This window comes from Myotis brandtii, unplaced genomic scaffold (genome assembly GCF_000412655.1).
Source record: "Myotis brandtii unplaced genomic scaffold, ASM41265v1 scaffold471, whole genome shotgun sequence".
Lineage (NCBI taxonomy): Eukaryota > Metazoa > Chordata > Mammalia > Chiroptera > Vespertilionidae > Myotis > Myotis brandtii.
Window position 1 is genome coordinate 432,897 of NW_005367989.1, and position 14,524 is coordinate 447,420.

Below are 14,524 nucleotides of genomic sequence, written 5' to 3' on the forward strand. Positions count from 1 at the left end.
ATAGCAGACAGGAGGCACGGGATGCAGTGCAGCAGGTCAGGGGTGTGATGAGAGCCTGAATGCAGAGGCTGAGGTCCATGGTCCAGGTTTATTAGACAATAAGAACTATTGCAAGAAGTTTGGAGAGAAAAACTAGCAATCATTAAACAGAGTTCTGTGAAGGCAGTTTTGGCAGCAATACTAAGGCACTTCAGTAAGATGCTACTAAGGTCCCAGACCCCAAGAAGTGCAATAAAATAAAAGTATAATAGTCAAGGTAGAAAATAACAACTGGTTTTTAATAAAAGCAGAAGCAAGGCGACTGGAGATATGATGAAAACTGATATATATATATATATATATGCCTTGCAACTTCATGAGTGGTCGCTCTGCAAAAAAAGAAAATTTGGAAGGAGAGATAAATGGCTGTGGCATTTCAGTTGTGAAGGAATATTTAGCTCCAAATGTCTTCCACAATGACAGGACATAATATATGAAATTCAATGAAAGGCAATTTGGGAGGCATATATGAAATTCAATGGAAGGCAATCTGGTTCCTTCCTTAAAGTGGTTTTTTATTGGGGGTGGCATGGCTGGAAGGTATGGGGAACAGGAATTTTAGTAGTAAAGAGCATCTTTTGTGGACATATTTCGAATGGTTTAGAACACTAATATCAGGTAACTATGCAGAATATTTCACTACCATTTACAAAATACAGTTGCAACCCTGCCACTTTTCTAACATCTGACCCACACAGTTATTAGAACTTTTATCAGTCTATCTCAACATCCCAAGATTATCTTCACGGTTACATTCGTCTTTAAAGCCACACAATCCTTGGTGGTATCTGTCCCTTTTCTTTCTTTGTCCTTCTACTCTTCTCTCAACATGCATATTCACTATATATCAGCTTCTCTTTTTTTTTAAATTTTTTTATTGATTTTTTTACAGAGAGGAAGGGAAAGGGATAGAGAGTTAGAAACATTGATGAGAGAGAAACATCACTCAGCTGCCTCCTGCACAACTCCTACTGGGGATGTGCCCGCAACCAAGGTACATGCCCTTGTCCGGAACTGAACCTGGGATCTTTCAGTCCACAGGCCAATGCTCTATCCACTGAGCCAAACCAGTTAGGGCTATATCAGCTTCTCTTCCCAGAAGATCAACTAAAAGCCTAGTGGGATGAATTTATGCAGCACCATCCACATTTATAGATGTACCTATAAAATATTCTAGCAATCACAAAATAAATGCATAAGACAGTCTTTGGAAAATGATAATTCTTATAATACTTGCTAAAACCCTAAGTTCATGTGTGTATAGTTCTCAGGCTCCTCTGGTGCTCAGAGGCAGATCCTCATTTCCAAAGGAAATGATGCATTTCATTGATATCTCCTGGGTTGCCTATGTCTTTCTGTGAGTCTGTCTTTGATTTCATGCCAGAGAGCTGAAAAACTGCCACTTTTTCCCTGAACTCCTGCCCCCACACCTAATCTGTATTTCTCTTTAATACATTTTATTCTCCCTTCTAGATAAAAATGAGATATTTAAATACTCTCCTTATTAAAGAACACATCAACTTTTTGGAATCCTATATAATAAAAGGCTAACATGCAAATCGACTGAACAGTGGAACGACTGGTCAATATGATGCCCACTGATCACCAGGGGGCAGATGCTCAAAGCAGGAGCTGGCCCCTGGTGGCCAGTGCACTCCCACTGGGGGAGCGCCACTCAGCCAGAAGCCGGGCTCATGGCTGGTGAGTGCAGCGGTGGTGGCGGGAGCCTCTCCGCCTCCGTGGCAGTGCTAAGGATGTTCAACTGCTGGCTAGGCCTGCTCCCTGCAGGGAGCCAACCCAAGCCATCAGTCAGACATCCTCCGAGGGCTCCCAGACTGCAAGAGAACTCATGCCAGGCTGAGGGACCGCCCCCCCCCCAACCCCCTGAAGTGCACGAATTTCGTGCACCAGGCCTCTAGTTTATATATAAAACTCATAACCTATTAAATGCCTGGTGGTAACTTGTAATGGGTTTGTAGATTTGTTAGAAGTCTCCTCAATATTCCACCCCTTTCACCTACTCTCATGTTGTCAAGGTAGTTAAGAAGACACACTTAGGCATTCTGACTCTTTGGGTTGGATTCCCAGCTGTATTTCTCACCAGCTGGGTGGCTTGTCCAAGTGACTTAACCTCTTTATACCTCAGTTCTCTCATTTATTCAGTTAACGGCAATAGCATTTTGGCCCTCAAATGGAAACCATGAGGTCCTCTATTTGTTCAACCTGAACTTCCGCACACTATGATAAAAAGAGTTGATAGGTGCTCCCAAAGAAAAATATAGACTGAAACACAATTACTGTGGCAGAGAATGGAAGTATCTGAGCCTAATGAATATAAGGAAGATGGGCTCTGAGGCCCTAGATATGAAGAGTGCAATGCCTAGCTGGAGGATCCTCTATTATGAGGATCTGAAAGGCACTGGAGAGAGGAAGGCATTGGAGTAGAGGAGACCAGAGAGCAAGCAGAGAAAGAGTCCAAGTGGGCTCTTAAGTCAACAGGCTGCCCAGGAAGTGGAAATCAGGTGCTATTGCAATAGGCAGACAAACAGGAAGCTTAGGTTACCTTCGGAGAAGCTCAAGAGGCACTGGCCAGAGCTGAGCTGGCAAAATGGGATAGGTGAGAAGTTACTCAACTAACTGAGACAAGCCAAACAAGCATGATGGCTCATCCCAGCTGATTAACCATGAAGTCCCAGGGCATTGGACAAGAAAGTTGGTGATGAGAGAGGGAGAACAGTCTTTCCTGGAATAAGGGGACCAATCTATAGAGCCCTAGAATTTTCACTGAGTAGTCATCTTAGATATTCCTCACTTGGGTTACTTTGGGAATTTTAGAGAATTCTTATTTTTTTATATCCTTGGAAGAAATACCAAACAGATTGGATTTTAGTGGTGATTTTGTAAAAAAAAAATCTTTAAATTATGAAGAAATATAAAATCAGTTACATAATATTATGATTTCATATTAAATTCTGGGTGTTTTTATTCACAGATTTAGTAACTTTATTGTTTTATAAATATTAATTGCCTGTATCTACTATACATATTAATAACTTCTCAAGTTTTTAAATCATGAAATAATGGACATCAATAGTTGCAGAGCTTTTTACTCCATGATATGAACATGTAGACATTAATACTTTTCAGAGTATGTGTCCTGTCTAACAAAGCATATGCTTGTATCCACCTAAGTATTACTGTAAAATAGAAAACTACGCAAGTCAATTAATTCTGACATTGAAAATTCAAAAATATCTCTAAAATAATTCTTAAAACTTTTGACATAAGGGTCAAGAGAATCATCCATATGGTATAATATGTATACTTCTGTAAAATACAACTCAAATATAAAACATCACTTTTTCAACAACAAAGAGCTTATGTATTTATTGTACTGAAGCAAAATAGATGGTATGACATATTTCTATATTTACGACATAATAAAAATTACAACTCATCATGAAGATGTAAGTCCAAACTTGTATAACACATCCATTGTAAGTAATTCATAGATTTCAGTTAAATATTGATGGCAGTGTTTATGTAAAATTCAAATTAGTTGATAAAATTAGCTTTTATAAAATCAATAATCAAAACAGTCACATGTGCAGGATAAACACAACCAAATACACTCAGAAAAATACTACTTCTCTCTGTTTTCTCATACAATATGCTTACTTTGTGTGATAAACTAAAACAGATTTTTAAAAATTATACAACAATGCAGTCTGTATTAACTAGTGTTGATAAATATTAACTTTGGAGTTTTATGGTTTTAATAAATGGAAAAAGCAAGTTGATTTTAAAAACCTTGTTGAAATTAACATGACTTCTCAATAGAATTTTTTTATTAATCAGCATTTCTTCAAACTCACAGGAGTTTAACTAAGTATATGGGAATGCCTATTCACAAATTTTTCTTACTCGTGTGATGTAAAAGAGCAAGTTATATTGCTTATAAGTTAAGCCATATTCAAACTGAGCTTAGATATTTAAAAAATTAACTGATGAATGTATAAATATAAAAGCTGTCACAGTTTAATGTGCCCTACTATTTTATTAAAGGGACTTTTGAAGCAGGGGGTCCCGCGGGGGTGAGGCCGACGGAGTCCTAACGAAGCATGTCCGACTCCGGAGACCAGGTTCAGTGACGCAGATCCAAGTTTATTGTGCAAGTGCAGCAGTATATATAACATTTTGGACCAATCAGAAGTTTACAACATCCATAGGGCAACCAATAGTAGGAAAGATCAGGGTACTATGTAGGGGCTCTAGGGGGTCTGCTCAGGCGGGCGGCAATACTTCCCGGTGTGCCCAGGAAGCTTGTATAGGCGGAGTGTGCTCACGCCATTGCATCTGCCACAGCACTGAGATAAATCTCCTGAGCTCTTCCTACAGACTTTGCTTGATTTATCTGTAAATATTAACTTAATAGGAGGTTCTCTTACATTGACCGCCTAAAGGTCGCGCTGTAAGAAGCAACAACCTCTCCTCTTCCTCTTTGCCATCTACTTGGTAGCCTCAAAGCAGCAACCATGCGTGAGAGCATCTCCATCCATGTTGGCCAGGCTGGTGTCCAGATCGGCAATGCCTGCTGGGAGCTCTACTGCCTGGAACACGGCATCCAGCCTGATGGCCAGATGCCAAGTGACAAGACCATTGGCGGGGAGATGACTCCTTCAACACCTGCTGTAGTTGAGCCCTACAACTCCATCTTCACCACCCATGCCACCCTGGAGCACTCTGACTGTGTTTTCATGGTTGACAATGAGGCTATCTACGACATCTGTCTTAGAAATCTCAATATTGAGCACCCAACCTACACCAACCTTAACCGCCTTATTAGCCAGATTGTGTCCTCCATCACTGCTTCTCTCAGGTTTGATGGAGCCCTGAATGTCGATCTGATTGAATTCCAAACCAACCTGGTGCCCTACCCACGCATCCACTTCCCTCTGGCTACATATGCCCCTGTCATCTCTGCTGAGAAAGCCTACCATGAACAGCTAACTGTAGCAGAGCTCACCCATGCGTGTTTTGAGCCAGCTAACCAGATGTTGAAATGTAACCCTCGCTATGGTAAATACATGGCTTGCTGCCTATTTTACCGTGGTGACGTGGTCCCCAAAGATATCAATGCTGCCATTGCCACCATCAAGACCAAACGTACCATCCAGTTTGTGGACTGGTGCCCCACTGGCTTCAAAGTTGGCATTAATTACCAGCCTCCCACTGTGGTACCTGGTGGAGACCTGGCCAGAGTACAGCGAGCTGTGTGCATGCTGAGCAACACCATAGCTATTGCTGAGGCCTGGGCTCGCCTGGACCACAAGTTTGACTTGATGAATGCCAAGTGTGCCTTTGTCCACTGGTATGCAGGTGAGGGCATGGAGGAAGGAGAGTTTTATGAGGCCCGTGAGGACATGACTGCCCTTGAGAAGGATTATGAGGAAGTTGGTGTGGATTCTGTTGAAGGAGAGGGTGAGGAAGAAGGAGAGGAATACTAAATTTAAAATGTCACAAGGTGCTGCTTTTAACAGGGAAATTATTGTTGTTTTTAAAAAAATTTTGTTTTATTGCTTAAAGCATTACAAAGAGTAGTACATATGTCTCTTTTTCCCCCCCTCTTGACCTTCCCCCGGCCTCCCCTACCTCCCAGTGTCTTGTGTCCATTGGTTATGCTTATATGCGTGCATACAAGTTCTTCGGTCGATCTCTTACCCGCCCTCCAACCCTCCCTGCTTTCCCGCTGTAGTTTGACAGTCTGCTTAATGCTGCTCTGCCTCTGTATCTATTTTTGTTCATCAGTTTATAATGGTCTACAACTACACAATGGAATACTATGCTGCTGTAAAAAAGAAGAAATTTTTACCATTTGCAACAGCATGGATGGAACTGGAGAGCATTATGCTAAGTGAAATAAGCCAGTAAATGAAAGAAAAATACCACATGATCTCACTCATTTGTGTTTTAAACATTGAAAAGTTCTGGTCTGATCAGTTAATTTGTTGTGTAGAGCAGTGTACACTCTCATATACAATTACTGGCCTATGCTTTAAAATACAATGCTTTGTTACAGATCCAAACTGTCAGTTTCTCTGATGGGTTTTAATAGAGTATTCCCTGTCTTAAATGAAAAAAAAGTTTAACTTAATGGGGTTTGTGAACACCTTCGCCCTCATTTTCCTCAATTCTAAAACCAGGAGGATGTTAGAGGGGCCTCCAAGTCTCACCAACTTTAATTCTGGTCTGTGATTATGCTGAATGTTCTTTCTTAATTTGGTACTCAATTTTAATGCATTTATCTGAAATATTATCCCTATTTTTATAGTGAATTTTTAGCTGCCTTTGTATTTGCGCTGTAGCAAACCTTTGTTTCACATTTTTAGAATCTAATTTTGAGTCATGTACACTCAGATAAGTATCTGAATTCTTTTGTTTTAGACATTTAAAATGAACATACTATGATCATTTTTCTCATATAATTGAATCTTATTAAACTAAGATAAATTGCACCTTATTCCCACCATTTCTCAGTTAGATATATTACAGCAAGTGGGATGTTTTCACCAATTCTATTATGCTGATAATAATAATAATCATCATCACATTAATTGTATCATTTAAATGTGATCTCATTTTTAAGATGGAGTCATCTATATATCTTTTCTTGGTTGGCAAGTAGGCAAATCTTCATTATGTCTTCCCCAATATTTTACTCTGAAGCAATTCCTATTCAGCATTGGAAATAAATGCATTTTAGCCACCCCTGGATAATACCATATAGTATATTTCTGAATTTCTTAGGTCAAGGAAATATTTGTACTGACTTCTGTCTTTCATATACGAGGCTGATTTTAGGAGAATTTTCTACCTAACTATTTCTGAATGCACTCCTTAGTCTGGTTTCCTTTTCCACTGAGAGAAACTATCTTGTGAAGAGATTCCTCTTTTATTTCTCTGTTATTACTAAGACAATGGTAGTGGAAGGACAATGGTAATCGAGAGATAAAATACTCACTACTCTTTTGCTCTCACAGAAGATAACCGACTTCCTCTTAGTCACCAAATTCAGCATCTCTTCTCAGGTTCCATATTTATTTGTAACAATAAAATTCCTGTCTGCCCTTTTATTTCTGACACTTTCTCCCTCTGTGACTTCCTCGACACTCACTCCAAGGTATTCATTTCATTTTTGTGCTGTTCCTTCTTTGTGTGTCCTTGCTCTGTACATGAGGGTATCCCTTAAGGTTCTGTCCTTAGGCCTTTCTCACTTGGTCATTAATTCCAAGACTTTGATTATCTTCTGCACGTGAATGATCTCTCCACTGAAAACCTCTCTCATGGGTTCTGGTGTTGAATGTCCTGCCAGCACTTTGACCCTTAATGTGACCCTGGTAAAATTCGTCATCTCCCATGTCAAGCCAGCTCTTCCTTTTGGGCTGCCTGGTTCTGCTAATGATACCATCGTCTGTCCTAAGAGGCTCAGAATGAGTCAGATCAATTTTAGCTTCTAAGTGCCTCTTGCACTGGTCTCATCCTTTCTATGCTCATTGCCAGACGGATCAGCTCTCCTCCCCATTGTATCATCACTGGAAATTTACCAATGCATTTTAATGATTCATCCTCCGGAAGCTCAACTCTGACTATGCTCTAATGCAGTGATTCTCAACCTTCCTAATGCCGCGATCCTTTAATACTGTTGTGGTGACTCCCAACCATAAAATTATTTTCGTTGCTACTTCATAACTGTAATTGTGCTACTGTTATGAATCGTAATGTAAATATCTGATATGCAGGATGTATTTTCATTGTTACAAATTGAACATAATTGAAGCATAGTGATTAATCACAAAAACAATATGTAATTATATATGTGTTTTCCGATGGTCTTAGGCGACCTCTATGAAAGGGTCATTCGACCCCCAAAGGGTTCGCGACCCACAGGTTGAGAACCGCTACTGTAATGCCTTCTATGGGTCCTCACTGCTTGTAGAATCAAGTCCAAGTTTCTGGTCCTAACTTTCAAGGTCTGGAGCAGATCTATTTTCAACCTCATTTCTCACCACAACCCTCCAGGCAAACAATTACTCCTGTTTCCTAAATCTTCTAACCTCACTGTCTTTGCTCATATCCTCTCTGCCCATAAAGCCACATATCCTGCACATCATTGAAGACTTGACTAGAATATTTGCCCATCCATGTTTTTCCCTCATCTCTCTATAGAATTTTACATCACTCTTAGGGCATTTATAAAAATTTGTGTTTAATCGTTTGCTGTATTTTATCATTTTGCTGTGTTCTGGGGGTAAAAAGTGAGCAATTCATAATTCCTATCTGCTAGGTATGTGTTAGATTCTGGGATGTAAAGTTCCCAGGCCCGTGTCATATGCTACCTACCTGACTCTATAAGAACCTTGTGAGTAAAATACATGTCTGATTCTTTTTCTGTGTCTTCTAAACACCAAGCACTGGAATTCCATACACACATAATTTAAAATGAATTACCAAAAACTGAATCCCAAACTTCCTCACCAAGGTCCACTCCTTCAACCCTTTCCATGCGCTCTTCTGCTTGATATTTGGTCTTTGTCTTCTGAATTCAGCTGACAAAATTCTATGTAAAAATTCATGCAAAATTATACCAAATTTTTTTCTGCTTAAAACTCTAAACAAGGGTTCTATTTTGATTGGAAAGAAATGCATACAGAAACAGACAAGGAAGAGTTACTCTGTATTGTCACTGTGACCTGGATTGGTAGTATCCTCAGGACCTTTTTCAATTAACAAGATGAAAAAAGGAAAGACTGGGACTATATATTTCCATGCTTAGGTGTTCCACATGGGTAAACCTCTGGATTTAAATTTTAAAATTAACTTACTGCACAGAATTTGATAAGGAAACAAAGACTCTTGCAAATACTATTGGTGGAAGACAGCCATACAGAAACTAAAGAGTTCAATTAGCATGAACCTTGGAGGTGCAACAGACAATATAATGCTAAAATACTTAACTCCCAGTGCCAGCTGTTGCTCTTTACAGGAGCAAGCCAGACTATTTTATATTAGGTAAGTAAGCTAGGAGGTTGGTAATCTTCTTATAACCTCTATTCTACAGGTGAAGGAACAGGAGCAAGGGCAGCTCGAGTCATCTCACTAAGGAGGCACAATTAGTAAGGATGTGAGGCCAGGCAGCCTGCGTGGAGGCTGAGAAGTGAACTGCTGCATTACTCTGCAGCCAAAGGGTACAATGAAACACAGCTAATTCACCCTATCCACAGAGGGCCCACGTTCCCTACAGGTACACTCTTTCTAGGGGTGGTGATGGCTCTGCCATTCTCCACTGGGCACCGGGCCCTTTTCTGTCCTTTTGCTGTACTTTCTTCTTTTGTACACACCTTCCATTCTGCTCCTCCCCCTGAAGTGTTGTGTCTCAATGGCCTTGGGGTGTGCTGCTTTGTGCTCTTGTTCTGGCAGCCACCCGGCCTGCTCTCTTCCTGCTCTCTTCCTGCCTGGCCCCTTAGGCTCTGGGTGATGGTGCCATGAATCAGGGCTCAATACAGTCAGCAAGCCCTAGTGACTGCTAAATGCCTGGTCCAAGGGGTACAATAAGGTAATTTACATGAAAGCCTTTACTTTAAATGGTGGTACATGAGTTGGGTGTGAGATAAGGTAATGTCTGTTAATTGTGGGAAGTAGAGAAAGAGGCTTATTTAGATAGAGTTATTTCTCTCTGACCGTGTCTTATGCTAATGAACCACTGAATAATCTTGTAAATTCATATCACTGCTACTCTGCAATAAGTGAAGTAGGCTTCAAAAATAACTTTCCCCAGTTGGCTCACATATTCTCAGGGTGAAACCTTCATGCTGGGAGAATCCTGGAAACAAGCCCCTAAAAAGAAGGCTATTTAAAAAGTTTTGTTTGGTTTAAATATATTTCTCAGACTGTTCACTTTAGTCATAGGTAGCTATTAAAAACCAAATACAATGAACTGCAAAAATCAAGTAGATGAAACACCACAGTTTCTCACTGGTGAATAAGTAGCATCTCTAGGAAAGAAATAAAAATCCAAAAATGAAACAATGCTTAATTTCACCCAGAAAGCAATCACATTTAGAATGCATCCAAAACAATGAACACTATATTGTAACACTATCTTATAAATAAATTCTCCCTAGATTATAAATCCCATTTGGAAATGTGCACTGTAGTCCATTTAAATTTTTAAAAATGCCCCTCCTTTGACTCAGTAATTCTCATGACAGTAGGTACTGGGGTAAACTGGCTTGCTGCTTATTTTTATAAATTTCTCTCACTTGTTCCTAAAACCTTTGCAATGTCCCCTTACAGTAAGAAATGAAGCTTGGGCACACTTAATGTGCTGCTCACTGTGCCTCCTCAACAGATCTCACTGTTGAAGCCAGTCCACTCAGCTTAGCTCCATTCTATGCAACGCTAATGAGCCTCCCCACCTCCATTCCTGTCCAGCAGCGATATTCTTTATACAAAGTGGCTCTTTAGCTCTTTCACACCAATTTTTAACATGACAGTTCCAAGTTACTCTGTCTACACAATTTTAGCAGCCAGTCCACGACAGAGAACACAGGGGTGTTGCCGTTAAATGGATTCCAACGCCCAATGTGTTTCAGCACAGTATACGTGCTATTCTCTGTGGGCTCCCTGTTCTATATGACTTCACTCAATCAATGAGATTTTAGTACCCATTATGGGTAAAGTGCTGGCCTATGCACTGTAGGAGGAGTGGGCCTCCAAGTCCTAGCAGTGGGTTCCAAGGATGAGTGGGCCTGGGGACTTAGCACCCACAGGCTTACCATCAGCGGGGCTGAAAGAATCACCCTGGAATAACTCTAATACATGCCGCCCGTGAAACATGCTGTTACCACCACGGAGCTGTGGGAGCACAGCAGATTAATTCTGAAAGGAACCTGTCTTAAGCAACCTGCGGGTGGGATAGAATGTTCTTTTTTAGTGGGCAAGAGATGCTTGCATATATTATTTATAGTATATTTATCCACAAACACAGGGCAAATAAATTATGATCTTTTCCTAAGAGAGGATGCATAGAACCTGGCTAGCTGATGATATATAAATGAGACTTCATGCCATTCTCGAGAATTTGGAATTTATTAGACTTCCTCGATTTCAGGAAGCATGCATAAGTAAAAGATTCTTCTGGGAGGCGGAGAAAAGAAAAAAGTCTCCCTCCATGATTCTTCCTTTCTACCAAAAGTATGTTTTACAGAACTGTCAACAGAATTTTCCTTTGCTTCAAGCTTTGCACAGGGAATTATCATGGAAGTTCAATGACAATGGTGGTCTCTTATTTTGCACACAAACTCCAACCCTGGCAACTCCCAGGTCCCCCTGCATTTTCAAGCCACCTGGCGAGGTCTGTGCTTGAGCAATGCCCCGTGCGATGATGCTATGCCTGAGCTTTAGGCAAGCAGACATGTTCCTGCTCCTGTGTAAACACATAGAAATGAACCTCATCAGTTCAGAAAAGGGAATACTCTGCACCAAGAAGACCTAGACACGAGGTATTCTTAGCACCTGCAGGTTGGCCAGCATAAAAATGTTACCATGTTGTTTTAGAAAATAGATGAAAAGATACTAACTCTTTATGGTTGTTATCTATAGAAAATAATCTTAACTCTATATGTCAGAATGAAAAACACATGTTTATATTTCAGATATTTTTTCCTCTGTCTTCATTCTTAACCCCACAGTAATGACTGAGTGTGCCCAAAGAGGCACTTTATTTTTATAGCCTTGCTCACAGAAAGGCAAAATGGCACCTGAATGACGTTTCCCCTCTAATTGCCTATAGTCATAATTTTTAGCACTCACATTACAGTAGCCGGGACTGTTTTCAATAGCAAGCATTTCCTTTTTCATTTTCAAGCACAACGGAAGAAATAGGAAGGTTCCCTGCAGATCTGGAGGGTGGGAACGTTTGATACATTCACTACTCCTAGGATGGGAAAGGAAAATAGATTTCTACTCTGGTGAGATCACAGAAATCCTGATTCTCCAATCCCCAGAGGAAAGCTACTCCCAGCATACAAGAATATCATGGTACATCCATTCTGTGCAATGAAATGTCATATCAACCCTAGTGTTTGGATCCATGCACTGTGTGTTTTTAACCTCCTATTTCTTCTTTGAAAGGGATTCCTTTATTCAACAGGTTAAAGAATATTACTGCAAACAGGGATAGTCTCCTAGAGTGAGTGGCAGGCTTTACCAAAGAATTCAGAAAGCTAACTAAAATACTTCCCCGAGGAAGCACGTACAAACCACACGGCATCATTGTTAAAGAAGCATTTAGCTGTAGGAACCCAAAAGGAATGATTCGCTATTTCAGACATAGGGAAATGGCAAATGTGTTCACGGGAGTAACAGTTATGCTTTGAGAACTTATTTAACTGGAACACGTTTAATGACATGTTAGCTTGAGCCTAAAGTGCAGTAAACATTTACTGCCCATAGTATATAATGAAGCAGTGGAGTAATGCCTTTTATCAGAGGCTGTTTCTTAATCGTTCAGGGCCCATTAACAGTCACAACAGAGGCAAACAGAAACTGTGACATGTGCCTCTAAAAATACTGCTTATTGGCAACTGCTCTCTGGAAGAGGTATTTTGTGTTCATTGGAACCATTAGTGTGTGAGTGAAATTTTCCAGCAGTTCACAAAAATACCCGGACCACATCAAGGGCACATCTGTGAATTCAGAAAAAAGTGGAAGTAAGAGGCAGCATTAGAAAGCAGCATACCTCTGTTATCTGGGCAGATTACTTGTCGCTAAATTCTCCTTTGTCTTGACAGTATTAAGAATAAATAACAAGGAAGTGCTCTATGTGAAAGTTTCCGTCCAACACGGTCAGCATCCAGCCCACACGGATTATTATTTTTACATGTGTTCTTCTGTGTGTAAAGTTTTGTCTAGTCAACACGGATGTGACTCAAAAAATGTGGTGTCACTTTTACAGTCATTTTCATTCACCACCTGACTTGGGAAAGGCTCCTTCTCAGTCCCAAGGCACAAGACATAAAAATAACAAATAGAAATGGCCTTTTGTTTTTCCAGCTTTAAACTGATTTATTTTGAATAGAGATAGTGCATCATTAGAATGACTGGCACAAGAAGTAGAGGTAGAGTTATAGCTAATCAAAAGGTAACATGGCTTTGGTGATGGTTACACCTCAGGCGCTAAAAAAGAGACTTAATAGAGATGTTTTTTTTATTTTTATTTGGTTGAGGTAGGTGTCTTAACTGAATATTCCAGACCAAACAAAAAGAATCAACTCAACTGTGGCTTCTCTATGTTGCACTCTCCACTTTTCCCACTCCCCTGGTAGATGCACTTCCTGTTTCCTTTCTAAACTGTGCATTCAGTCATTTGAAGTAGAAAATTCAAAATCATACCTGATAACTTCTTTCTTAAGTCTTCCTAAGAATCTCTCAAATGAGCCCACTTCTCTCCATTTCCTTTTCCACTGGCCCGGATAAGGCCACCATTGATTCTCTATTCCAATTTCTGTCCCCAGTCAACTCTTTATATTGCTTACAGAGGAAGGATCTTTGTAAAACAAGCAATTGATCACATCTAGCTCCTGCTTACTCTTCTTTGGCAACGTATTACTCTCAGAATAAAAATCTAGTAAGTAGTAAATAGTTATTAACACTACTCACTCCCTATTTCCATTCCTACTTCCCTTTCTACACAACAGCCATACTGAACTTCTTCCAGTTACCCCCAAAGATCACATTGTCTTGTTCTGTAGGCCTTTGCACTTGCAGCATCCTCTGTCTGGAACACCTTCCCACTTCCTGTCTCAGCCTCCTGAAGAGAGCAACTCCTTATGCTTCAGGTCTTATCTCAGCTGCTACTTCTAGGAGGTTGGTTTGGGTGGGGCCCAAAGAACAGGTATGTTGAACATATCCTTTACTACAGGAGTGTTAAACAATTATGCTTTACCTTAGTAGTATATAAGCTCTATTGAGTTTCCCGATTAACTGAGCCCCACTATTCAATATATTGGGGTGCATCCTGGACATCTATTTGACAAGTTCCTTCAGGAGGCTGTGGTACACTCCAAACTTTTAGAACCAGTACCTCAACTCAAAATTAATCCAGTTAGCAGATAACAAGTAGAGGAAAAATTTCAAAGTACAAAAGATGCTTATTTTAGATAATAATTTAATTTATAATTTAATAAATTTTACCTCCCCTTGAGAGAAAGATGACTACTGTATAAATCAGTCATACCTTTGAAACATCTATTCTATTGCTATACACATAGTAAATACTAAATAAACATGATGAAGTAAAAATAATACTTTGTTGAGTTTTTGCTATGAAGCAAGTCCTATGATATGAATATTATATGTATAAGCAAGAGGTAGCTGGTACTTGAACCCAGATATTCTTAAATCAAAACCTCTTGACTGATTTAAA

At 39.9% G+C, this 14,524-nt stretch overlaps 1 protein-coding gene across 1 annotated transcript; it reads left to right on the top strand.

The window, feature by feature from the left end:
- Positions 1-4,574: 4,574 nt before the first annotated feature.
- On the top strand, positions 4,575-5,557 carry LOC102262928 (tubulin alpha chain). Its single transcript, XM_005875874.2, has one exon. It carries the CDS (start codon positions 4,575-4,577, stop codon positions 5,544-5,546), a length of 972 nt encoding a protein of 323 aa, XP_005875936.1. The 3' UTR covers positions 5,547-5,557.
- The last annotated feature ends 8,967 nt before the right edge of the window (positions 5,558-14,524 follow it).